General features: G+C 34.6%; 1 protein-coding gene across 6 annotated transcripts in view; it reads right to left on the bottom strand.

The window, feature by feature from the left end:
* The window catches only part of ZNF652 (zinc finger protein 652), a 44,373-nt gene that overhangs the window by 15,318 nt on the left and 1,303 nt on the right, over positions 1-27,752 (bottom strand). For 2 of the 6 annotated variants that reach the window (XM_087892039.1, XM_034415481.3), the window contains 5 exons: positions 23,009-23,149; positions 10,403-10,553; positions 6,588-7,710; positions 2,987-3,134; positions 1,789-1,904 (listed from right to left, as the gene is read on the bottom strand). In XM_087892039.1, the coding sequence (XP_087748165.1) occupies positions 1,789-1,904; positions 2,987-3,134; positions 6,588-7,493 (1,170 nt within the window). In that variant the 5' untranslated portion in view covers positions 7,494-7,710; positions 10,403-10,553; positions 23,009-23,149. The remainder of the gene's footprint in view (positions 1-1,788; positions 1,905-2,986; positions 3,135-6,587; positions 7,711-10,402; positions 10,554-23,008; positions 23,150-27,752) is intronic. The other 4 variants (XM_087892041.1, XM_087892040.1, XM_034415482.3 and 1 more) reach the window with 3 other exon arrangements.

The raw sequence follows: 27,752 nt of genomic DNA, 5'->3' as shown, positions 1-27,752 counted from the left end.
CAGCAGATTGAAGTCTGCCATATGATAAACCCATGGTACTCTATTGCCAAACCAGCTATGAATTCCAACAGGAACACAAGCACAATTCCCTCTGATCCCTACTGCCCAACTTCACAAGAAGGAATTCGCAACTGGATACTGCAGAACAGCGCACCTGAAAGCCATCAGACTTTTCAGATGACAATCGCTAACACCACCACCTTAACCCTGGGCTACCCTTGGTAGCCATCTAGGTTTTGGTAATTAATAAAAAAATTATTATAAACTAGTGTTACCCATTAAGTAGCAACAGTTAGAAACCAGGGCATTTGAGCCTTTATTACCAGATCTTGCGGTATAGCACAAGAATCTATCAAGTGGTACCAAATACCAAGACTCTCGTCCCTGGAAGGGCTATAAGGAGAATGGAGATGATGTTGGAGAAATCATCCAGAAGCCATTAAAAAGACAGTACATGCAGAAGTAAATGATGAACCCAGAAAGCCTAGGTGTCAACCCTTGAAATGGCGAGCCTCCAGTGGACTGCCCTGGGATTGCCATTTGGGGGAGGGGGGAGGGGGGAGGGGGGGAAAAGGCTTACAGGGATAATGAAAAACAGTAGACTCACAATGTAGGAGGCTGACAACGAAGAAGCAGCTGGCCGACAATCAGCTGGAGAGCAGGCCAGCAGCAGAAGAAAGAACTAGGCCCAACAGAAAGATTCCAGGCCTTTCAGGCCTCTCGAGAAGTACAACAGCTATGTAGGTGGGGCAGATGTGTGCAGGGGGCGTGATTAAATAGGCGGGAAAGCAGCAACTGTTATTGCTGCCTTTGTTTTGGTTGCTATGTGCTGATTTTTCCAGGTCTGTCAGAATTAAAAGCAATTAATCGAACCTTTTATTTCTGTTTCTTGGTTTTGGAGAATCAGAACAGTGACACTAGGAATATTAGAGATTAATATGGCTCTCCTGATTCGCAGAGGATAAGATGGAGGGAAGTAAAAATACAGGTAGACTTGTAAGACGAATAAAGGAGAATATTGGTAGCTCAGGGTTAAAATGAGGAGTCCTTGGTGGTCTCTAAGCTTGCTTGTTGTTTATATTCTAGTGGCTTGCCCTGTCAGTGTTAGTGGGGGTGACCTTAGAAATTCTTTGGTTGAGCCAAACCAAAGAATCTGTAAGATCACCCACACCAATATTGACAGGGCAAGCCACTAGAATATAAACTGACAGAAAATTGCACTTCTTACTAGCACTGATGTTGTTACCTAGTTTGGGTAATGAAATGTCTGCAAGAGAACAAGCAAGTTCAGAGAGTACTAAGGTCCAAACTTGTAAGATTCTGTTATTATAACCTATCTCAATAAATATAGTTCTAGTTTTTCAGTGGAGTCAGTTTCCTAACCTGGTTTACTATATCTGACAGTGATCTAAACTGTTTTCTGCCAATATATTTCTGCCAATCTTCCCAATATATCTTCATTTGGCTGCAATCAGCACAACAATATCCTTGGTTTCTTATCAAGCATTGATAAATATAATTTTGATCACCATTGAGATATAATCCATTTCTGGCATAGAGTTAAGAAGGCACCATGAGATACCCCCCCCCCCAATGGCAGGGGCGTGTGAGCATGTCACTATCCTTATTCGTATGCTGGTTACTGTAGAAATAAAATGTTAGATAAGAGATAACTTTGATCTGTAGCACAGGTTTTATTGTTCATGTCTATTCAATTTTAACATTACTTTATAATTATATGCTTGTTTTTTTACAATTAGACAATTTACAATTGAGCAGAATTCATACCTCACATCGGAAAGGCTTCTCTCCTGAATGCTGTAGTGAATGAACCTTTAACGACATACTGCGTTTGAAAGATTTTCCACAGGTTTCACATGTAAATGGCATGTCCTTAGTATGTGCTGAAACACCAGTCAATTAAGTAAGTCAGTTATAACTAGCTTAAGTCTTAGTGGTTTCAAGAGGTATATTCTAAGCATAAATAAGATTGGATCCATTTGAGTTTTTATTTTATTTAAAATATTTATGAGAGTGTCATTCAATTAGAATGGTTCTTGTGATCTGTAGTTAAATTATAATATAAACAAAAGAACTTCAAGTAGCAATTAACACTCAGGAAATAAAAATGCTATTTACTGTGCCTTATAATATAGAAATCAGCTTAGTACAGAGTAAAAACAAAGCATGCTAATTTGACTATAAATTATGGTAGGCATATACACAGAGAACTACATAATTAGACTTTGTGTAATCACAAGACTAAAGTGCCCTATTTCATTAACTCTCTTTCCCAACATCCCACCGAAGTTCAAAGGTAAGTTCTTAGCTATTTTACCAAGTCAAAATTATTTCAGCCAAGTAAGAATAATTTCTTAACAGTTCAGTTCACCCTTAGAAGTTCAACTTGTTATAGAAATGTTCTTCCTGTATCATTTAAATCTATGGATAAGTATTTTACAGTGAAGGTATCCCACATTTTACCAATGTTATATGCTTCAATTCTTCCAAATATAGGTTTTAGTTTCAAAGGCAAGAGGAAACATATAAATTCCCTAACTTCAGTGCTTGTATTCTGGAAGATTCACATCAAAGTACAGAAGTTACTAGTAATAAATGTGGATTAACTAAAACACCAAATCTCTGTATTGCAAATAAACTAAAGTGCCATTTCTCTCTCCAATTGCATCTAAAACAGATTCCCCACATTATAGCCCCAGATAGTCTTACATTGGGCAGACTGAGATGCCAAAGACTGGGCTTCTCCTCTTTTACTTGAAAGGCTTTCTATGGCTTTCTCTACCCTTTCCAGTAATGACTAATGGAGATGAATAAGGGCATAGTTACAGAGAGGTGTTTTTAAAAACAACTAATTTATTTGTAAACAAGGAGCTATCTAAATGCTACATGGACAGTTGACTGAACATCAGAATCATAAATCTGAAAGAAGCACTATGCTATGCAAAAACAGACAGCAAAAACTCACCAACCATGTGCTTTCGCACGTGAGCCATGGTGTAGAACTTCTTTTCACATATTTCACAGGAGAATTTTTTCTCTGCATATCCATGGACAATCTTGATATGCTCATGGAGGGACCAAAGCTTCTTGAATGACTTATTACAGGAAACACACTGAATGGGTGGACAGGACAAAGAAGAATAATTTAAACAAAGTTCACTTCAGATGGTATCAGGAAGCTGTAACCAAATGAAATGAACATACACAAGGAAAAGGTTGCAAATGTACGTACACTGTGACAAGTATTAAAATGCCACTCAGTTCATTCTGTCACTGAAACCAGATAACAAGGTTTAAGTGAGTACTGTATTAATGTGCTTACATCGCCACCTGCTGCTTCCTCAAGAGCAGATCAGCAGCAACATCCAGGCTTCTACCAGCTCTTCACACAGACACAAAATACATTGATGGAATGAGCAGAGATGTGGAAGAAGAATATTGTCTAAATTCAGTGAGCTAGCCTGGCAGCTTGAAAATGATGTTTGATATCAAAAATAGCTCATTTGTATTTAAGCATAATCTGGGAAATATATTGCTGTGAATTGCGGGATTACAATAAATTACTCAAAATGAAACAATTATTTTTCTTGAGAGAGAATGAAATAATACATTCCCCTCTAGCCAAAATCATGACAGATCATATTTAAACAAAGTAACATGATTTTGTATTAACGACTGATTTTAATTGGAAAGGATATTTTTTAATTAATTGTTATCGTGTAAAATAAGATAGTAAAGCAAAGCAAAATAAAAATATATGTAATTTGTATCATTATTCAGTGCTAGTCATTAATATATCTTACCATAACCCTAGCAGACCAGTTATACAAGAAAGTAATGCTCTCTCTGTCCCCAAATTTAAATTCTGTGCCAAGAAACCAGAACATTATCAATTATTTAGACTGTGCGAAACATATAGGAGTAAATTAGCAAAATATAATTTTAAACAACACATTTAATGAGAAAAATATAAGATCCATGAAGATTTTTTAAGTTAGTCCAAAGCACTTTATAAATAATAAGCCTACTACAAAATGCAGATTAGAGTTAACTGACTTGAATCTTGTTCTTATTTTCCATTCAAATTGGAAGACAGAAGTAAGTGGATTCCAGTTCCTAGGGCATAACAGCATAAGAATTCTGGACCAGAGGATTGCTGAAGCTGATACAAGGAATAACAACGAAGTGGAACTGCTGAGTAACAGAGTGGACAGACCAGTAGCAGGAGGATCATCTGTTTCTTAGTCTTCTGTGTTCACACACATATATCAGAAATATCACATCCAGTTTACAGAAAAGACACAAAATCAGAACCTGGGATAACAGAATACTAAACCAAAATTCTTGATCCCAGCAATTACAATGAGCACACTGAAGGAAGCAAATTCAAACCAATCACATAGTTGAGGACCACTTATCCTTTAATTCAGACTGAGTATTTCATAACTAATAAGTGAAAAATAAATATTAGACCACAGGAGTGTTTGAAGGTTATTCTAGGTTTTATGTCATATTTGTTTAAAATATTATTTTTTTAAAAAATCAAAATCGATTAGAATAAAAGGTATAAATGCTACCAGGTTAAATATTGATATATTCAGGCAAAGAGTCTGTAGCTGAAACTAAACACCTTGCTGATCCATTTATTAAACATACACAGATGCTGATCATATGCACAAGGATTCTTCATTTGTATTTGTTCAAAGATTCTTGGATTTGCTCATTCTGCATCATTTCCAGGACCAAGAATCTTACAAGGAATAAACTATAGGATCATCTTGCTAACTACTTAACCTATTAACTAGAATTCAACCTCCAGTTCTATGGGGAAGTAACTAAAAATGTGCTTTTTTTAAAAAAGGAACTTTTCTTAGGGAGACTGTTCCCTATCACTTTGCTCTATCAGTCCCTTTATGGTCTCTGTATACAATACCTAGTTTGTTAGGTATTTATCTAATTATACTGTATTCAATTTCATTCCAGTAGCCTGAATAAATTACCATATTTTTTGGAGTATAAGATGTACTTTCCCCCCCTCCAAGAGGGTGGAAATGTTGGTTTGTCTTATACATCGAATACAGCCATTTTTGGCCTCCTGAAGCCGCACCCCACTCGTCCCATTTTTGCAAAAAATGGGCCCGTTTTTTGCAAAAAACAGGGTGCACAGAGGGTTTGGGAGGTCTGCAGAGTGCTCCTAGGGGCTGGGGGAGGGCAAAAGCGCCCGTTTTTGTGAAAAACGGGCCCATTTTTTGCAAAAATTGGGGCATTTTTGCCCTCCCAGCCCCCAGGGGCACTCTGCAAGCTCCCAAACCCTCTGTACCCTGTTTTTGCAAAAACGGGATTTTTTGCAAAAAACAAACCCGTTTTTTGCAAAAACGGGATGCACAGAGGGTTTGCGAGGCCTGCAGAGTGCTTCTGGGGGCCAGGGAGGGCAAAAATCTTTTTTTTCTTACTTACCTCTTTGAAATCTTGGTGGGTCTTATAGTCCGAAAAATACGGTACATGCAAACATGCAGTGTATTTTATTTATTAGTTTCCCGATATTCAGAATTACCTGTGTATAATTCACAACTATCTTTTATGGAATTATGGAATCCAAACTCACTTTTTTCTTGTTGTCCAATTGACTGCTATTAACTGCTGTTTCCCATCTCCCATTAGCGATCATGAAGTCCGTATTTTGCCTTCATCATGATTATAATAGTAAGTTAACCTCCCTCCCCCCATCTATTCCAGATAGCTGGAGGTAGAATAAACATTTTCTCATAACAATCCTTGTGAAGATCACAGACTTTATGTTGGTAATAGGAACAACAACAATCTTTGACAAGATGGACAAATAGGAAGGCTAAAATACTGCTTCTTAAATTGTGAGAATGTGAATAGTTTTGAGCTTGTTTATCCTGGCTGAATGCTTTATTTCTTATTTCATCCAATTCTACCATTCAGGCAGTTCCAAAAAGATTCTGAGGAGTTAATATAGCTCTCAGTCCCCAAACATAAGTCAATTATTTCTAAATAATTATTTCAAAATCTATCATCAATCCATAGCAGCTAAATAGCAAATGGATATTTGACACACTTATAGATATATTTCTTACATTTACTGAAAAGTACAATAGGCTGTTTAGTTTACATGAGTGTCTCATTGTCATATATTTCCTAAACAATTTATAGCTAAATAAGATTTAGACAATTTCATTACTACAAATTAGTCTTGCATGCTGTCATATCTTGTCTACATATGCAAGTCTATATATCTTGCATAATGGTTAATTTTTTTAACTAATGTGTCTTTATCTTCCATTTAATACTAACCAATGTACAATATAGAACCCGATGTTCCATTTCTTCTGCAATATTGTGTAGAGAACTCTTACAGCCAGCCATTATTCCCTCTCCTCCCCACATCCATGCAAGTCAATTTCCTTAACTATGCAGGAGGAAATGTTGATGAAAGTAGAAAAGTTTGGGAACTTGTCCTCCTCAAAGGATTTCCCCCCTTACAAAGTGTCCAGGGGACAGCAGAAGGTAGGGAAATCTGGCAAACCAGTGAGAAAACCTACCTGAATGTTTTTTTCACAGTCTGTTTGCTGGTGAAGGGAGAGCTCACTTTCTAGAACAAATTTCTTCCCACACTTGTCGCAGATCTGCATGCGCCTATGAGTGACGTTCATGTGCTTCTCCAGATACCAGCGTGTGTTAAACACCCTGGGGCACTTCTCACAAGTCAAAGTCTCCTTTTCTTCACACTTTGATTTCTGCACAGGTGCCTTGGGCTCCTTTGCAGCTTTCTTCTTACGCTTGGGAGGCTCAATGCTCTTTCTACGGCCCCTTGTAGTTCTGGAAGTAGGGGAAGATGTGGCGGCTGCAGTAGATGCAGCTCTCCTTGTCCTCCTTTGTGCAACACTATCATTTTCCTCTCTTTGCTCTTTTTTCTTCTGCCTCTCATTTTCCTCCTCATCATTACTGTCTTCAGTGGCCTCTTCCTCCCCACTGTCACCCTCCTCTTCCTCACTACTGGTCTTAAGAACAGTAGTTTCTTTGGATTGGGAAGGGACCCCCTTCTCCCCTTTTGATACATTTAATGTTTGGTTGTTAAGGTTTACCTCTACTATTATCTGCTCCCTTTTGTAAGTCACTTCATCTTCTTCCTCGTCCTCCTCCTGCAAGTCGTCAGAGTTCTCCCTGTCTTCTTTCACGGCTCGGGCCTCTCCTACTGTTCTGTCCTCCCTGAAATATGGCTGCTCCTCTCTGTCATGAAGATGTGGCTTACTTGCTTTTGGGTCCACCAGTACAGAATAAGGACTCCCAGATTCCCTTTTGTATACCTTGGTGGACAAATCAAGTTCCTGGCTGGCATCATGATAGAAAGTGGGTGGTACTTGACCCCTGTCCTCCTGTGCCATCCCTGCTACATGTGTGGTGCAATTTTTAGCCATCTGTTGGCAAGAGCTGGCTGTTTCATTCATGGGGGCTCTCGATTCATTGAGCACCTTGTATTCCAGAATATCAATGAAGTAACTCCTGTGGAACAAGATGAATATCTGGAAATAACTAACTCATGACTGTTTTTGGGGAGCAGAGCAAGAAAGCACGTGTAGGTCATGGAACTCTGGTTTTATAGCACGAAGACATCGACAACAGTTCACAGGAAGAAAGCTGTCATTCAACAGATGAAAAATTTGTCTAGAAAAAAAAGGAGAAAATTAAGTTAGTGGCTTAAGCATAGCTGGAATAAGTTATCCTTGGAAAAATCTGTTGTTTAATATACATGATGTAGAGGATTTGCTCCAACAGTTGTTAACCATTTATATTAATAACAGGCTAATTATTTTATTGTCCACAAGAGAAAAATGGGGAAATGCTTTTATTACATTGCCAACAAATATATACTATTATCTGAATTTTAGAGCAATAGAAGGCACTAAATATAGCTAAAAAGAAAAGGTTTTATATATTTAAGAGATGGTGCATAATAGTTTCTCTTACTATTTTCTTACTAGGTAACTCTTGCAGTTATGTAAGATTATTGATGCAATTAAATGTTCAGAGTTAAAAAACACTGAACTTTGCATATAAACATTTGTAATTTCAATTTTCAGAAAATTCTAGTTATGTAACTATAAAGATCATCTTGAAATAGCATAATTGTACCTAATGAAATAGGAATCTGTGAGATACTGTGTTGCCCATAAACCTAGTATCATCTGGGTATCAGCTTCATGTTTTTCTCATCATTTGCTACCTAATTTTTTTCACCAGAGGTATCAGGAACTGATCCAGGAATTTCTACCAGCAAAATATGCACTTCACCAATACATGACAATCTTTTCTTTTTCAGAAGTGAAACATGGATCAGTAGATTCTGGTGGTGAAATAGGGGTGGAGTTTTAAGGGCAAAGATGTACCTGTTTTCTCATTTTGATAAAGACACAGATGAATAAATTCATGTGCATAATACACATAATTTTATTTCTTCCTTCTTTTTGTTATTCTACAAAATTTTGGAAAAGCCACATTTTACCAAATTCCAAAAGGCCATGACAATAGAAGCAATCTTTATCTCAGGAGATAGGCTATTCCTGAGAAAAAGCATAATATATAATCCAACCATGCTGAGCTTCCTTAAAGGCATAAAGACCTGGGGCAAGGTAGCGTGATCTGCTCGGTATTTTTTATATTTTGTCGGGTACTGAACATAATTAGGGTCAGCTATCCATGCAGATCATATATTTTTCTATTAATTGTTTCATGTTTTTGCTGTTATTTCTATCTAATAATCCCCGCCCCTATTTTCATAGCCGGAAGACCAGAAAATGAGCAAGATAAAGCTTACAAAGTGAATATATAATTTAACCCTATTAGTTAAATTGGGTTTCCTAGATCCACTCTGTGATTGAAAGGTTATAAGTTGACAAATAAAAGTTATGTTCCAAATTTGAAAGGCTTGAGAAGGACATTTAAAACTGGCTCTGTTTCAATGGAACAAAATTCAAAATATTTCCAACTTCTGCCATACTGAATAATAGGAGCATAAAGCAAGTCTCTTGTTTTTTACCCTGAAATCACAGATATTGTACTGTAGTCCATTCAAGAATATTTCCTCCCATTCAATTGACAGAAAATTTGACTAAAAGATGACTTAAAAAGCTGTTATTACTTCTTAATTAATAACCAAAAGAAAAAAGGGCAAAACACAAGGTAATAGTGATAATGATACATAAATTGTCAAAAAGAAGCAAAAAATAAATAAATAAATAAAAAGTGCTCTAACAAAAAAGTGAAAAAAGTACAGCAGAGAAAAAAATGCAGGTAGAGATCCCACAATGTTTTGATTGAATTCAAAAATGCTAACTGCCCAAATTTTGAATGGGAAGCATACAGAATATATATTTGCGATAGAATTAGTGGTTATACATAATACAAAAATAAAATTGAAATTAAAAATAAAAATAAAAATAAAAGGGAAAATATTTGAAAAACGAATGGAAAAATTTATGGCTAGAAAACCATCTACAGTTTTATACAGACAAATATTGAAAAAGAAATATGTATTAACAACTATAATATCACAGCTGACAGAATTTATGCTTACATATCTATGACAGATATTGGGAGAATGGCAAAAGGTCTTGTAATTAGCTAATCATTTAAAGTAAAGAAAGCTAGGGGAATCATTCCAACAGGAAATCTATAAAACTACAATGGATATAAATTGTCAATTTTTTAAATTTTATTCAGAATTATATAGTAATATATATAATGTTATACTAAATAGATTCAGACTTTCTTAGGAATTCGTAAAATGGATTAAGGTATCATATTTCATTTCATTTCATTTTCATTTTATTAGATTTATATATCGCCCACAGTATTTACTTTAGATGTCACCCACATCTAAAGTAAAGCCTAATGTCACACTGTCTCTACTTTTCTAGTATTAAGAAGAAGTAAACAAGGATGTCTACTTTCTTCCATGTTTTTTAATATCCATGGAACTCTTGGTTTGTGGTGTTAGGCAACATAGAGAGATCTATGGAATAATAATTAACTTAATTAATTAACAATTAACACAAATTAATTTTATTTCCATATGGCATTCTTTTCTTTTTTTCTAAAGTTATACCACTATCCCAGTGTTTATGCAAAAGTAGCTGTCTTTAATAACACAGCAGGATACACTATTAACTGGTTCAAATCAGAATTGATGCCAATAGGTGAAAATTGAGTTACCTATCCATTTAAGGTATATCAATTCAGTATTTGTACCAAATACATTATATTCAAAGGATATAACCCAGTTACGAATATGTAATATAAATAAAATATGGATAGAGGTTTCTTCAGATATTGATAATTGAGAGCCATTAAACCTTACCCTTTGGGGAAAGGTGAACACTGCATCAATATAGGGATAATAGTAAGATCACGTGAAGTATTAGTACTGCTTTATGCTGCACTGGTAAGGCCATACTTCTAATACTGCATCCAGTTTTGGTCACCACAATACAAAAAAAGATGTTGAGATTCTAGGAAGAATGCAGAGAAGAGTAATAAAAATGATTAGGAGATTGGCTAAACTGTACAACGAACATTTGTGGGAACCAGGAATATCTAGTCTAACAAAGAGAAGGACTAGGAGCAACATGATAGCAGTCTCCCAATATCTGAGAGACTATTACCAAGAGGAAGGGATCAACCTATTCTCCAAAGCTCCTGAGGACAAGACGTAATGGATGGAAGATTAACGAAGACATCCAATCTAGAATTAAGGAGACATTTCCTTCCTGTGAGAACAATTAATCAGTGGAATATCTTGCCTCCAGAAGTTGTGGATGCTCCATCATTAGGGGGTTTTAAGAAGAAATTGGACAGCCATTTGTTTGGGATTGTATAGGACTTCCTGCTTGAGCAGGGGATTAGATTAGAAGACCTCCAAGATCCTTCCAACTCTTGTTATTTTGTATTCTGTAAAATGAACATTATTCCAATATTAATTTATATTTTGATAGGATTATATAATTTTCCTGGAAATTTTCAGAAAATAAACTATTGTTTTTTTTAAAATTAGTTCTTTGATTCCTAGGACATTTTTACATAAAGTACAATTACCAATTAATGAGGATTTGGTTTTATAAATCTTTACAAAACTATACCATCATGCTTATCTTCCAGTATTAAATACTGGAAGCAAACATTTGGGTTTTTCTGATTAGGCAATTTTGGAATATACATACATAGTACCTTTAATTTGGAAGACAGGATTATGATCTAAATATGCTAAATGTTTAGTATCTCTGGAAACAATTATGTCAGTCAGGAAGTTATGGAATGGAATGTCTAATAAAAAAAAAGATTTGACCCTTTTCACACGCCAAACTGATTTTATGGAGAAACCCAAAAATTGGATAGAAGCAGGGATATTGATTTTAGATTCACTTATAGATGATGAACAATGAATTTTAACATATTGCATATTAAGAGATAAATATTTCTCAGATATAACTCAATGGCAACATTTACAATTACATTTTTAACAACATTATTTGGGTCAGAAGTATTTTCAGCTTTTGAGATGTCTAAGATACTGGAACAATTTTAAAACAAAAGCAAAAACATACAAAAATCCCTCTACTATTGTTTTAAATTTATTCATTATCATTAAATCAATTTCATATGTATTTGTTAAGAAATGAGTGGAATAAAGAATTTGAAATTACTATAATGCCTAGATAATTAAAACATTCTCTTAACTTCTAGAAAAAAAGTGTCAATGGATCCTTAATTATACAATTTATTCATAAAAAATTAAGACTCCAATAAATTCTTTAAATTAAAGGCTGTCAAAACAACTTTTTGTTAGAGATGTCCTTTTAAAAATGTCCATACAAGTCCTATATTTACCAAGTTTTGGGAGAAAGTAGTGGATTACCTAAATATGATTATGCAACAAAAGCTACACTTTCAGAATATAATATTCTTTTTATATACTTACCACATGGAATTTTATAATTGGATAACATAAATGGATTCTCCATGCTCTTAATATGACTAAAGATTGATATTGTAGCATTGGAAAGATAAATTATTGTGGAGAAAATAGGAGGAAGGAGTTTGTTTTGTTTGCTTAATTACAACTAATCATAAAAGTGATTCAAGCAAAAACATAATAGTAAAGGATTCAATCTAGCTCAATAATAACAAAACAGTGAAACAAACTTCTTGGTTAGTGGTCCAAAGTTTTGTCTTAATGCTGTTTGTCCAGTACATACATTTTGTATTTGACAACTTGCCCACAATGCTCAAGATAGGCTTTATTCAAAAATTTAGCAGCTACTGGCAAAAGGCTTCTTATTTTAAAACATGTTTTGAGTGTGCTGATATCTGAAGTTTATATATGTATTTTAAATCATAGAAGCTTAGAGTATATTAGCAATTCAACCAGCAGGCCCAATTTCCATCCCTCCTGCCATTGACAGGAAGGAGTTGAGGAGAAAGAAGTGTGTGATCAGATCAGAGAGCTAGTTATTTACTTTTTCAGACCTGAAATCATTTTTGAAATAAGAACAAATATTCTGTTTATCTGTTGCTAAACTTTTAGAATGCCAAACCTTACATTTATGTTGATTTGCTTACTTATTGACCTTTGCAGGAAAATAGGCTTTTAATCCACAGTAAAGGCCACCTGTGAAAGCACAAGAAAAGCAACAAGTCCTTCTGCTAATATCTTTTATAGCTCAGGAGTTTGGATGTACCTGCAGCTAATTTACAAACTTTAAAGTTGACTTATTACATTTATCAGAAAAAAAATACGATAAACATAGAGGAAATAGTGACTTAAGAGAAAGAAAAAGCGGAATTGTCATTTGAGTAAGTATTATGGGATAACTAATTATTTCAGTATCAGTTGCATTTCAAACATCTGATAGACAATTTTCAAATGTGGCTATAAAGCTGGATTTTCATTTGAACAGAAAGAGATTGGAAGTAAGGAAGAAAATTTTAAAACTCAGCTAGTATGATTGTGCAAGGAGAACCAACTTTTTTCTTTTAATTTATTTTTGTTTTGTTTAAAATAGTAACAGAAATAAACACCCCCCCCATGAAGATCCATACCTTTCAAAATGCATAAGTAGTAAAAAAAAAATGAAATACACACAACATAGTATGTTATTAGAAGAGTAGAGTTACAATCTGATATATAATTATGTAATGAAAATATTGTGTGTGTAAGGGAGGGGGGAGACAATGAGAAAACTAGAGGTAGAGGTTCCTATATTAAAGTGATGGCTAATCTTTTTGGCACTGGGTGCCGAAAGCATGCGTGCGCACACACCCATAATGCAATGTGTGTGTGACACATGTGAGCGCGACCCCCGCACATGCACATGCAACCCCCCAGCATGCGCCCCCACACAACCCTCCCGCATATGCTCCACCCCCCATGCATACACGTGCGTCTCCCGCGTGCACCCCGCCCCCATGCATGCGCGGCAGAGACCCAAAAACCAGCTGGCCAATGGGAGGCACGCGCTCATGCATGCGTGGTGAGCTGGGGTGATGGCTTGTGTGCCCACAGAGAGGGCTCTGCGTGCCACCTGTGGCACGCGTGCTATAGGTTCACCATGGTAGAATGTCTCAACTTCTATAGCAATAGTGTCATCAAAAATAATTACATCTTACTGGACTCTATCATATCTGTATAGAAAAGCATTGTCTAAGACACCATTTTGTTGGTGAAGTAATAAGAACAAAGCTCCTTTGAAGTACATATAGTTTTGGTAGAAAATACTGGATTATATAAATGTGACTGGCAAAATCTAATTTTTTTAGAATATGTTCTTGAATTACATACTTAATACATGGAATGTAACAGATAGATATAAATGTATTTTCCAGGTCCTTACTATTGCAACAATAAATTGAGCATCGGGTTGGACTACAAGTCCTTCAAGGTCCCTTCCAGCTCTATTCTAATGATTGTATTAATGTATTGAAGATCTAATTACACTTGCTGCTTATGAGCGGATTGGCTACAAACTTAAGATTTTGAATGGATTCTTATGATGAAATATGGAACTCATTTTGACAAAATAAGAAGGTTAAGAATGATATTTATATAAATGTATTTGAAATAATTTTTATTCTCACTTTAATTCCAAATTTGGGGCTTGTAGATGCTCATGTTCTGCACATTTTAAATTATGGACAGACTCAATCTATTTTTCAATTAAACTATACCAAATATGAAAGGGCATTTACATGATGTACTGCAACAAAAAATATTTTTGTGTTTCCATCTTTTAAATAGAAATAGAAATGGTATCATTAAGGCCAGTCTATTTTTATTCAATCTCTTATTTTCTGCCTTGCAAGTAATTTGGCCACACAGAAGTTTATTAAGACAGCTAATTAAGAGTTAGTTTCAAGTATGTAGGAATTCCAAGTATGCACGGAACAACACTGCAAGAATTAAGACATATTCATAGTTTTCCTTTGATGATGGTGAAGAAACACAATGGATCTATATATAAATTGGTTTCAAGCCATACATCACAGATATACAAATTAAAAAATTACTGATATAGTACCTGGGAAAGATAAAAAAGGCAATAGTTAAAAATTATGTTTTCCAAAAGAAAAAAAAAGAACACATTCAAAGATTTTATATGTTTTCCTACACTAAGCAAATGCACATTGAAGAAAGCATGAAGAAATCATTATTCAAATGAGATCTAGTTTTGAATCATTGTTTGTAAATATTTCACCATAACATCTATAAAATGTACCATAAATAGTAAAAGTAATCATTTTATAAGACAATTATTTCCAATTACTACTTCTGTGCTTTTCATGCAAAGATGGGAGGGCAGGGGGAGCCTCTGAGTCAATTTTGGTTCCTGTCCACTCAGTTTACATGTGCAACTTTTCCCCCTCCAAGTGGTTTGCTATATGGCCTTCTTCTTAGTGCTGAAAGAAAGAGACTAACCCCAAGTCACCTAGCTCGCTTTGTGCCTAAGGCAATATTAGATATTAGTGTCTCCTGGTTTGTATGTCAGTACCTTTAGCTACTGCATCAAATTAATTCTCACGGCAGATTATGGAAAGGTAATTATTTTAAAACTTTATTATACAAAGACAAGGTGGTTATGTTCATTGTTAGTAGAACAAATCTTTCTTATTTACATTGTTACAACTTAAGCCAACCAAGTCTAGAAACATAGTTATATGCTTTATATATTAAATGTAAGAATATAATTGAATTCATGAGAACGTAAAGAATTAAAATCTTGGGGAAATTCACTTTCCTTTTTAGTTAATAAGTATGTTCTGAACATTTAGTTTCATAAAGATGTTTCTATGTGATAAATCTTAATAAACTTTTTAAATTTAAACACCAGCACACATATCAAAAAGTTCTAAGAACAATATTCCAATAGCAACTTATGTGGAATTGGAGTAAAGAAAAAGAGATAATCACTTTATCCAAACTGAATTAAAAGTTATCTTTCAAGTACATCCAAACACTTCCTCCCTTTTCTATATCAATGTTTACATTACAATATTTTTTCATTTTTCGTAATATATAGTGATGGAACCTCTGGATTTTTACAATACAGATAGTTATTGACTTACCACCATTTGTTTAGTGATTGTTCCAAGTTACAGCAACACTGAAAAAAGTGTCTTATTTTTCATACTTATGATGGTTGGAACATCCCCATGTTCATGTGGTCACAATTCAGATGCTTGGCCACTGGGTCATTTTTATGACAGTTGCAGTGTCTCAGGGTCACATGATCACCTTTTGCGACCTTCTAACAAGCAAAGTCAATAGGGAAGCCAGATTCACTTAACAACTATGTCAAGAAAGATCGTAAAATGGGGCAAAATTCATTTAACAACTGTCTCACTTAGCAACAGCAATTTTGAGCTTAACTGTGGTCATAGGTTGAGTACTACCTGCATTATGCTATGGCCAACCTTACTTCAGTTATCATGAACTTTGTTCTTGTTCTTTGAGATGCCTCACTAAATAATGAGGTATCCTCCTAGACTCACAGCTAAGATTAGAGCAACATCTGACAGCTGTGGCTAGGGGGACCTTTGCACAAGTTCGCCTGGTGCACCAATTGTGACCCTACTTGGATTGGGAGGCTCTCCTCACAGTCACTCATGCCCTTGTCACTTCACGGTTAGATTATTGCAACGCGCTCTACATGGGGCTACCCTTGAAAAGTGTTCGGAGGCTACAGTTGCTCCATAATGCAGCCGTGCGAGCTATCGTGGGTGCACCTAGATACACCCACATTACACCAATTCTCCGCGAGCTGCACTGGCTCCCTATTGGTCTCCGGGCACAATTCAAGGTGTTGGTTATTACCTTTAAAGCCCTACATGGCTCAGGGCCAGGTTATTTTCGGGACCGCCTTTTATCACATAGCTCCCAGCGACCCCAGAGTTGGTCTCGTCCAGGTCCCATCAGCTAAACAATGCCGGCTGGTGGGCCTATGGGGGAGGGCCTTCTCTGTGACTGCCCCAGCTCTCTGGAACCAGTTACCTCCTGAGGTCCGGACCACCCCCACCCTATTAGCCTTCCGAAAAGTGCTGAAGACCTGGCTTTTCTGGCAGGCCTGGGGCCATTGATCTCGCAATCTTGTGAGATCTGGCCATGAATGATGTGAATGGGTTTTAATGTTTTAATTTTTAAATGTTTTTATAATGGTTTTTTTTTTAAATGCATTGTAAGCCGCCCTGAGTCTCCGGAGAAAGGCAGCATATAAATTGAAATAATAATAATAATAATAATAATAATAATAATAATAATAATGACAACGACAGTAAGCATATCTTGGGACTGACGGTAAATTTTCCTCTATCTATATCGTATTAACATTTTTAATTGCTTCTGACTAGAACTTCTGAACACAAGATGGCCATGTAGGAATATACCGTATTTTTCAGAGTATAAGACGCCCCGGACTATAAGACGCACCTACCTTTTTTGGTGAGGAAAAGAAGAAATAAATCTGCCTCTGCCTCTGAGCAATTTTGCCTCTTTGCAGCAAACAGCAAATAGCCTGCCTTACTTTCATTTTCGTTTTCAGCATAGCTTGATTAGTACATGGAGAAAAAAAAACCCTGCTCCAGCAATTTACCTCCTTGCAGTAAGCAGCAGAGCCCTGAGAGCAATTTACCTCCTTGCAGTAAGCAGCACAGCTGAGAGTCGGGAGGCCGATCCAATCAACTTGTGCTAATTAGGCTGTGCTGAAGCTGAAAGGAGTTGTTTTTTTTCCTGCTGTTTGCTGCAAGGAGGTAACTGCTGCAAGGCAGAGGCCAAAGGGTGGGGGCCAGTGGGTGGCAGGGCTACATTCGGTGTATAAAACATACCTAAATTTTCACCCCCTTTTAGGGGGAAAAAGGCATGTCTTATACTCAGAAAAATACGGTAGGTATTTCACTTTGCTACACTTTTATCATTTACATGGGCTTTCCCCAGCAACTTTAGTTACTTTATATACATAAAAGACCAATCTGATTTAATGGATATGGCACCAGGCTAGAAACCATGAGTTCTAGTCTTGCCTTAAACAGAAAGCAGCTAGGTGACTTTGGGCTGGTCACATTGTCTTTGCCCTAGGAAAAAGGCTATGATAAACCACTTCTGAAAAACTTTGTCAAGAAAACAGCAGGGACTTGTCCAGGTAGTCTCCAAGAATCAGACACAACTGAATGGAAGAAGAAAATTACAGCAAGCATATAATAACATCTATGAATGGCTTATGTAATTTTCTCTGTTGTTATTTGTTGATTGTAATGTGAACCCAATATCTGTGTCAGAGATATTATGTTTTAAATCTAACATGAATATTAGACTTTAGAAGATTAAGATTCTAATGTAAGATTTTCAAAGGCTTTTAGCAGTTGCAATGCTGTTGTCATATACAGATTATATTTTTAATCAAAAATTTACTTATTTGTAACTATTCATATATGAATTGCTTTAAAATATATTCTGCTTTAAAATATATTCTGGCATTATTTGATTATTTATAAAACAATTCCTTAATCTAAAAAGTGTTTTCACACAAGTAGCTCTGCTAAAGTATTTGAAAGACGAGTCATAGCCCATAATTTCTATTAACGGGAGGGAGATAGAACTAATTTTCCTGCATGTACATCCAAATCTTCAGAGAAGAGTCAAGAAACCTACTTAAATATGTTGGTTTATGTTTAAACATATTTTAATTCATTGAACAAAAGTCAAATGGATGACTCAGTCAGGTTCCATTCCAGTAAATGCTTGTGGGAAGAACTTTAGGCTTGATGTTGTATATGACAAGTCCAAAAATGGTATGAACCATTTCAGATGAACAGCACATGAAAATCATTGCAGAAATAAACAATTTGGCCAGGAGAATAGGGAAAGTAAGTTTCAAGGACTTAGGGGAGGAGTACATCAACATTTTAACTGATAGACAGCATGATTACTAGTGATAGACAGGCATTTGAAGCACTTGAAGATAAGGACAAGTTAAAGAAGAATCTAGCTAAGAGTAAAGAAGGCAATGAATGATGCCTGCAAATTTCTACAAATATAATTCATGCAATGAAATTCAAAGAAGTCCTTGACAATATTTTAATACTATACACAAGCCATGTTCAATGAGTTCACACAAAAGAAGCATTGGCTTCCAATCACAATGTTCTTGAGAAGGACAACTATTACATAACTTAAAATTGTTATCCCTGAACTGGAAACCTTGATGTCTTCTAATCCTTTTTCAGCCTCTGAGACCCCTATAGCTGAATCCTGTGGAAAGTTGCCTGCTACATGTTATAAAATGTTAATATAGTATTTTTAGAATCAGAGGTTCAAAATGCTATTATTATAAAACATAATTTAAATAATTTAAAATATATTTAAACATTTTTCTGCTAAGTATCAATGATTATGTAAGGTGAGGGTACAGATTTTCAGGGAATTTTATGTGTTTTGCAGGACATGTTGACATATAACTTGTGTGAATACAGAAATTGTACTGCTTAACATATATTAGAAGCAAATTTGTTTGGATTCAAATTATAGATGCTCTATTTGCTTCTTAATACAGAATACAACTAAATGTAGCTTAAGATGTTACTGTATACACAGTACAGTGTACAGTGAGAGATTAGTAATTGGAGGACTTAAATTCAATCATGTTAACTTTAAGTCACATTCCCTAAGCCCTATCTACCTCACAGAACTGTTCTTTTGGAGTGGGAAATTGAAGGATAAAGTGATATGCATACCATAATTAGCTACTTAAGAAAAGATGATATACAGATAAATACAAATAAAATCAAATTCCTAATTATAAACTATTACTTTCGAGTTATAAATTTCACAATTGCATTTTGACTGCGCTTTTCCAGATATAAATGGACTTATTCAAACTACATGAAATTCTCTATTCTATCTCTAACAATCTTTAAACAGTGTTCGGTTCTATCAACTTTATTTCTTTAAATTGCAATCAATTCTCTGCACATTAATGAAATTTAACCTGTTTTTAAATTTTGTTTGATTTACATTATTTTTTCTTTTGAGATGTCTAGTCAGCATCCATAACACTTTCTCCTGAAAGATGTATCTGTGAGGCATATCAAAGCCACTGCAGTACAGCACATAAATTATGCCTACAGTATGCCAGTTCAAGTAATTTTTAATTTATGTTCACTTGATCCCTTTCAGCCAGTTGCCATCTCTCGGTCCAAGCAAACAAACATAGCTTTTGACTTGATATACATGATTATGAATGTATGTATTATGAATGCAGTATGAATGAGTTCAATGTACTTATTTCTAAGAAAAAATAACTGTAACCATTTAATAATTGTTTTCATTACCCTGATTAAATATTTTTTTCTGACTGAGTAGTATAATCAATTATATTTTTTTAGGGCAAAAAATCTAATTGTGACAAGGAGAAGTAATTTTCTTACATATCAGGGTTTTTTTTAAATCCAGAATTAATTCCAGAATTCCAATCCTCAAAATAGCAATCATAGTGAGAACCATAGTTCTTTTCTTTTTTTTAAAAAAAACAAGCCCCATTTCTTCTGTTGTATATTGGAAAAATTACCTTTGTTGTGATTTCCCCCCTCATTAGTCTCTCATAGAACCCTAACATTTTGCAGAACATAGTGTGAAATATTCTATTGTAAATAAAACCAAATCAGAAATCTGTCAAAAATATTGATAGCCTAAGTAAGCAAAATGTCATTCATTTTAAAAAATAGTAAAATGTCTTATATGCTCGCAAAAAAAAAAAAAAAAAGAAAAAGAAAGAAAAGCTAATAAAAAATACCAAATGATTATTTTTATATTATTGAGATAAAACATTAGCATAGATACCTAGGATGCTAATAATTTCATGTAGTCCTCCACTTACGACTGGTTCTTAAAAACCATTTGAAATTACAGCAGCCCTGGAATGGTAGTTTTATTGCTCGTAAAGCAGTTCAGCTATTGTAAAATGTTGTGCCACTCCCACATTTCAAGTGCTTGATGACCAATTCACCTTTCTGACCAGTTGCAGCATCCTGCATTCACGTGACCATGATTTGTAAAGTTTTTTGCCAGTTTCCACTCATTCGGAAGAATGGGTTTGCACTTATGCCTGTAGATTTACTTAATAACCATGGTGATTCACTTAAGAATCACAGCAAAAAATGTCATAAAATCAAGTCCTGTCATGTGTGCCTTGACTTATGACTGTAAAGACAAGACATATGACCAAAAACCCAGTTCCAATTGAAGTCGTAAGTTGAGAACTACCTATATGATGGTGATAAAGAAAGAACTCCTGTAGTATCTTATGTAAAAAAAATTATTTTCCTGGAATCATGTGGCTACTGCAAGTTAACTGATAACAGCAGATAAGGAGTAATTTTAGAATTATGGACAATTTTAGCAAATCAAGTTTTTTAAAGTGTTTTTGATCTGCAATCTTTTATAAGCCCTGAGTATTCAATTTGTACAAAAAACTATGGTATAAAGTTAAACAATCTGGTAAATGTCAGTAATCTTACACAACATTCCTAGAAAAGCAATTCTATTGAACACAATTTGTAAAAAACATAGTATCACTGCTAAATCTAATTCTGGGTCCAGTTATATTTCCACCTGAAATGTAGGAATATAAAAAAAATATAGAAGGAGTATTATTTAGTCAACATATTTTTCTTAAAAATAACATTAATATACTTCTTAGAACATTGTGGGCCTCAAACCAAAGTCCTGCTTTTTTTCCAATGAAGATTTCTGTGCAACAACTGGAATTTTTCTTCATAAACAAGAGTAAACTTCCCTGCCAACAACTATTTGCTTTTATCTAATCACTGGATGCATGTCTGCTTGCTTATTTTCTGCTTCTATCTTCAGATATGTTCCATACTTTTACACACACACACACACACACAATCAATTTTAAAAATATAAAAAAAAAACTACAGAAATTTAAGCAAACAGCAAATCACACAAAAGAGACATCTCCTCAGTATCCACAATCCATCCAAAGGATTAAAACAATTAATAATATACAATTCAGAAAACCAAGAAAGTGCTACAAAATCTGTGCAACATTATGCATATTTTACAGTATCTGAACTATTTTCCCTTCAGCACAATGTTGTCAGATTAGGTAATCTCTGAATGAGAAACAGATCATGGCTATGCACATTCTCCATTAAAAGAACAACCCTGAATAAATAATTTGAACTTTTTATTTGAAAAAAAATTCCATAGCATATTTTCTGCTATTCCTTGCAGGTTGTTATATTGCAGAAGTTGCTAGCTATTAATTGACACATAACTGATTCATACTAAATTCTAGCTCTGGTTTCTTCAATATACTGTGATTTCAATGAGAATCTTTTTTGGTATCGCTACTCACCTGTCTCCTGATTTTTTAAAATATTACTTAACTGAACGGCTAGCATGCTGTAAAATAAATCAAACATCTTTCACATAAGAAATGCCTCACAGCCTTATTTGAGCCTTAAAACCACTATTGAAGAAACTGCTTAAGAGCTAAAGTCAAATATTATGTCTAACGTGTACAAATCCACCAAGAGGATGGTGATAGGGAACATTTCTAAGAGCTAAGACAGACAGATTTTCCCCTGCATTCTATCTGTATGAATTTTACTTATTTCTTTAACATGTTTCATTTTAGCTGCCTAATTTTGGTTTGTGAATTGTAAATTTTCCCTAATTCAACCATCAATGTAAGTATATTGTTTAGTATATGGACATATAAATAGTCCTTACTTATGAACAGAATTAGAACCAGAAATCTGGTTATAAGTTGTTGTGGTCATAAATCGAGGCACCCATGTGACTAGAACTAGCTTCTGGACATGTTTTGCAGGGGTTGTGAAGCAAATCACCATGGTTAAGTGAATCATGCAGACACCAGCAAAAAAGATGCAAATTGTGGTCACGTGACCACAGCATACTGCAACCAGCCGTAAAGGCAAGCCAGCTGTCAAGTTCCCCAAATGCAGCAAAGCAACCAGGGCGGGGGAAGCGATATTTTGTGATGGCTGTAAGTACTTTATGGACTGTAAAGCATCTGTACCTAGGCAAGGACTACCTGTATATGCATACATACACACAACCACACAAACTTCTGAGTTGTTGATCAAGGTTTCCAGATTCTTTCTTTCTCTTTCTTTCTTTCTCTTTCTTTCTTTCTTTTTCCTCCCTCCCTTCCCTCCACTAAAAAGCCATAGTTAACATAATACATGAAAAAATATCTGTTGATTCCATGCATTTTAAACACACAATGGTTCTTAAAAGTTTTTGAATTGAATTTTCAATATTCTGCATAAATGATTTATGTTTTCCACATAAGATCTAAAACTAAATAAAGATAACCCAAGTAACAATGAGTCAAATTGTTCATTTATTTATAGGAAAATAATCCAAACCTACATATTTGTGTGTGGCATAATCAGAAGGGATGACCAACCAGCAAGGTGGATGGACAGTACAGTTGCAATAGGTGCATCAATGGAAGTCTTGAAGGTCCAAGTTGGGGACAGATCCTCTGGAGAAAAACGGTCTGTGTGACTGCTAAAAGTGGATACCAACATGATAGCACATAGTCAATCAAACAGATACAATAATGTAATTTAAAATACTAATCTAAGATATCTACTCTTCTGAATAATACTGACCACCAAGAGGCATCATGTCATCGATTTCATTCTTATTGGGAATTGCCAGTACTAGCATTTTACCCTGAGTATCAGCTAACTAGAAAAGCAAATTACATTTATATAAACTAGGACCATATAAGACCATTTTAATGGGATCCCAAAGGCCTTAGAACTGATTAGATTTTTCTCTATCCAAAGTTGCATGGGAAGATATTATTTAGGGGAAAAAGTTAAATGATACTGCAATGAAATAGCCACCAGTTTGATTAAAAGAAATATACATATCATAATCTGAGATTTGAACTCTTTTGAGTTCTGGTCATTGCGAGACATACAATAAAGATAAAAGTTGTCCTTTAGAGAGGAATCTCCTAGTAGAATATAGGGTGGCATTTTCTGGATCATACTTTCCAGAATAATATGTATTCAAGAGAATGTCAATTATAACAGATAATACATTATTTTATTGTGTCATTTATAAGAGGACACAAACATTAGATATATTTTTTCAAATTTCTTTAGCACATAGAAAATATGTATTTGATAATTTAGGTATGTTCATGGGAATGTGGAAATGAACAAAACACAGAATCTTGCACATTTCCACATGCATGTGCAGAAAATGTGAAATAAACAATGCTGGGGAAGCAGAAAATGAGTGATAAGAAAAGGTACCAAAATTACTTTACTAAAACATATAATTCAATTTCTATCACAAAACAACTTTCATTACGGGAAATATAATGAATGTACAATGCCCATGAAAGCTGCATTTAAACGATGCATATGAAGCTTGAATCACATGAAGATTCATTGCACTGTCAGCCAAATGTTTAGAATGGATCTGGCTTTTTTATCCGCCTATTGAGTCATTCCCAGGGATCTGGAATAGGCAGATGTTGTTTGATCATGTTAAAGTATGGTGGCAGGATATAAACTGTTCCAAATAAAGCTGCCTTTTGAAATCAACTTATTGTGATTTTTGTCAATGCTGAATGATTATCATGTCAGTTCTTTAGTTAGTATTGGCATTCATGTGCAGTAAGTTCTTCTAAAGAATTTAAGATATTGTAATGTATCAGCATAGTGTAGCATGGATCTAAATAGTGTGCCTTTTGTACGTAATTGACAGGTGAAAATTCTGTCAATGCACAAATTCTCTAAGTGTCAGCCAAGATTTTTTGGTATTGCACCCAATATGCCAATAACCACTAGGACCAAAAGGGCCTGCATAAACCATAATCTTTCCACTTTGATTTTCAGGTCTTGATACTGTGCAATCTTCTCCAATTCTTTGTTTTCTATTCTATTATCTGTTAGTATTGCTACATCAATTATCTTCTTTTCAACCAGAGTTAAATCTGGTGTGTTATGAACGAAGATTTTATCAGTTTGTATTTGGAATGCCACAGTATTTTAATCTCATTTTCAATAACTTTTCAATTCTATATCCCTATCAATTTTTCAATGCTGGCACATGATAATTTTTACAGATGTCCCATTTAATCATTTAATGGCTGTGCTATGTTATTATTTTATGGTTGTCAGCCAGATATTTAGACTGGATTTGGCATTTTAGCCACCTTTCAAGTCCTTCCCAAGGACCTGAGATAAGCAGATGTTGTTTGACGGTATTAAAGGCATCATTGTTATTTATTCTTTTCTCTGTTAAAAAGAATAACTGAACTGGAATCTATGATTGAAGAGGAAGTGATATAATGTACCCGTACGTTAGAACTGTAAGAGTTTTAAAAATGTATTTACTTAATCATTTTAAATAGCTGTTAGTTTTACAACGGTGACTGATGACACAAAGAGGATCAAAGCCAAAAGAAACAAAAAATCCCCCAACAACTTAATATACTGTTCAGGGTGAAGCATTGACATGTAAAAACAAGACATCCAAAATACTAACAATAATGTAACATACTCCTGAGTGTAAAAAAATCATCCCATTTTCAATTAATAAGGACAAAAAGAGGCAGATCTACCAATAAGGGCTGATTTAGCTTCTTAACCGAAATACTTGAGTGACATGACACAGTTCAGAATTGAAATCAATAAAATATTGGTAGATATAACTGTACATTGAAAGTAGCCTTTATGAGGGACTTAATTACTAGCCTCCATGCAGGATGCAGTACATACACAAGAAAAATTAATAATATGCAGTATATACTGATTTCATATGGCATGCCATAGTCCTTATTAACATAAGACGCTTGGACACACTAACAAATGAATCTATTCCATTATTGAATTGCTGTAATTTGGGAAGATGGAGTGGTAACATTGGAAAGAGGATTGATATTGGGCAGTGCAAGCAAATAAAACTTTTATTCACTGTATTCTTTCTCAACTTGTGTTTTTTATATTAAACAGAAATTGTAATAAAATACAAAAATAATGCTAAAATAGATTTAAAGTAATATTTTAATGAAAAAAAACCATAATCAATATAACATTAAAACCAGCACCTCCAAAAACATTCATAGAAAGAAAATGTTATAGAATCTTGTCCCCAATAATTCCAGGCCTGCACACCAAACAATATGTTACTTTATGGATATATGTAAGTATTGTTTGCATTCATAATAATATAGTGTAAGAAGGCTTTTCATTATTAGGGCAGTGTGTAGCATTTCTGATTTGATTCTTTAAAAAGTGCTTTGGAGGATGCAGAAACATAAACATGTCTGCAACTTTTTAAAACAGTTGGGCCTTCTGCCAGGTTCACATGGCAACCACAGAAAGCAGGTGCTGCATTTGCACTCCAAAACACCTTTTGGAATTTAATTTGAAGTGAGGCATAGGTTCAGTAACTATCCGGAAACTGTTCTGTCATTAACTCACACCACAGGCAATTTAGCACATTGTATTAAAGCAAGCAATAAAAGAATAAATAATATTTAAATCAACTCTTAATTAAATTATCTAGAATGCAAAATGAAAATATGTCTCCCAAATTTAGATTAATTTTAAATCTGTTAAAGCATCCTTCCACATCATGCCGCCACTGCAGAAAACATTTCACTCATTATGTTAAACTGAAAGAACTAATGTGCCTCCAAATGAACACAGATTATTACAGCAACTGTAATCAATCCAGTTTCTTATCTGGAACAGTTTGCTGGGAAATACAGTCCCACTGATTGTAATATCTCAAAACTGCAGTGCATCTGGCTAATATCCATATTTTAAAATTAATGTTAAGCCTACTGGTACTAGAAAATATCCTTGGCTTCCCTAACCATATAATGCAAATCATGATACAACTACCCCAATGTCTTCCTTTAAGTCTTTTATTTCTCCAGCATATAATATATAGATTATCAGTATAGCAATTCCATTTGTACCATGCATTAATATTACAGAATACAAATATGGTTTAGATAGACATATTTCTCTTGTTAAAAGTGGTGTTACTCATAAATACACTGACCTGAATATATTTTTTACTTATTCACCTATCCATTTATTATTTTATTTAGGCTTATATGCTAATCCAATTGTTATCAACTCTGTGTGGTTTATATTTCCACATTTCCAAATAGGATTAAAAATATGTATAAATATAGAGGAAAAGAAACCAAAAATCATCTATGTTCTATTCATCAAGTAAGCAGTTGTCAATAACAATTGCTACCATACTACAAGATAAAACAAACTCATAACTTATCCATTCTCCAGTCCTGATGATGTAGCAGTTTTTAATAACCTCTGTAAAATCAACAGAATGTGAATGCAATTATAGAGATGAAGGAAGTGAGGAGTTATTGGGTGGGCAGATATAATCAGAACTAGGCAATCCCAGATATACCCAGGTCCAAAGCCCTGAAAGGTTTTAAAGATGACAACCAGCACCTTGAACTGCATCTAGAAGAAATATAAACATATCTCAACATGAAGTGGAAACTTTTTTTCTAAAGGATGTAAATTATGCATCTGTAAATTACCTTGTTCCATAAAGTTGTTATACACTGAAACAAAATCTGAACTAATATAATTCTGGCAAGTTATTACCCAAGTAACTATTTATCAGGCATAAAGATAATGGGGAAAACAGAATAATTAAAGATGAATTGATGTTCAGGTTGTTAAGCACCTCTATAATACCAGCTACTATCTGTTTTCTCTATCCTCCAGCCACCATCTACATCTGATGCCAGTAATGTACAATATTCTCAAGTGTTGTAAATACAATATCTTTTCTACTCCACACATTTCATCTCTCTCCATTTTATTCTTGCTCTGGGAAATCTCACGTCCATCTCCATCTTAAAGGTGATATAACTATTGCAAAATCCATCTTTGTAGAAATAGTGCAGGTCTGTTTCCTAATTGCACATTTTTCTTGGCAGCAGTATTGTTTCTGCATATTGTAGTCTTTATACTCTTCAATGACACCCTAAAGATCAACTCATTTGAAAGAAGTTATGCTATTTTTCAGGCAGAACATCAAGGAGAAATTTATGTTAATTTAGTCACAAACGTTGGTTTTTCAAACAAAATTTCTC

The sequence above is a fragment of the Pantherophis guttatus genome, chromosome 4 (genome assembly GCF_059756535.1).
Source record: "Pantherophis guttatus breed Tessera chromosome 4, ASM5975653v1, whole genome shotgun sequence".
Lineage (NCBI taxonomy): Eukaryota > Metazoa > Chordata > Lepidosauria > Squamata > Colubridae > Pantherophis > Pantherophis guttatus.
Note: the sequence above shows the minus strand (reverse complement) of the source record. Positions and strands in the feature narration are given on the sequence as shown.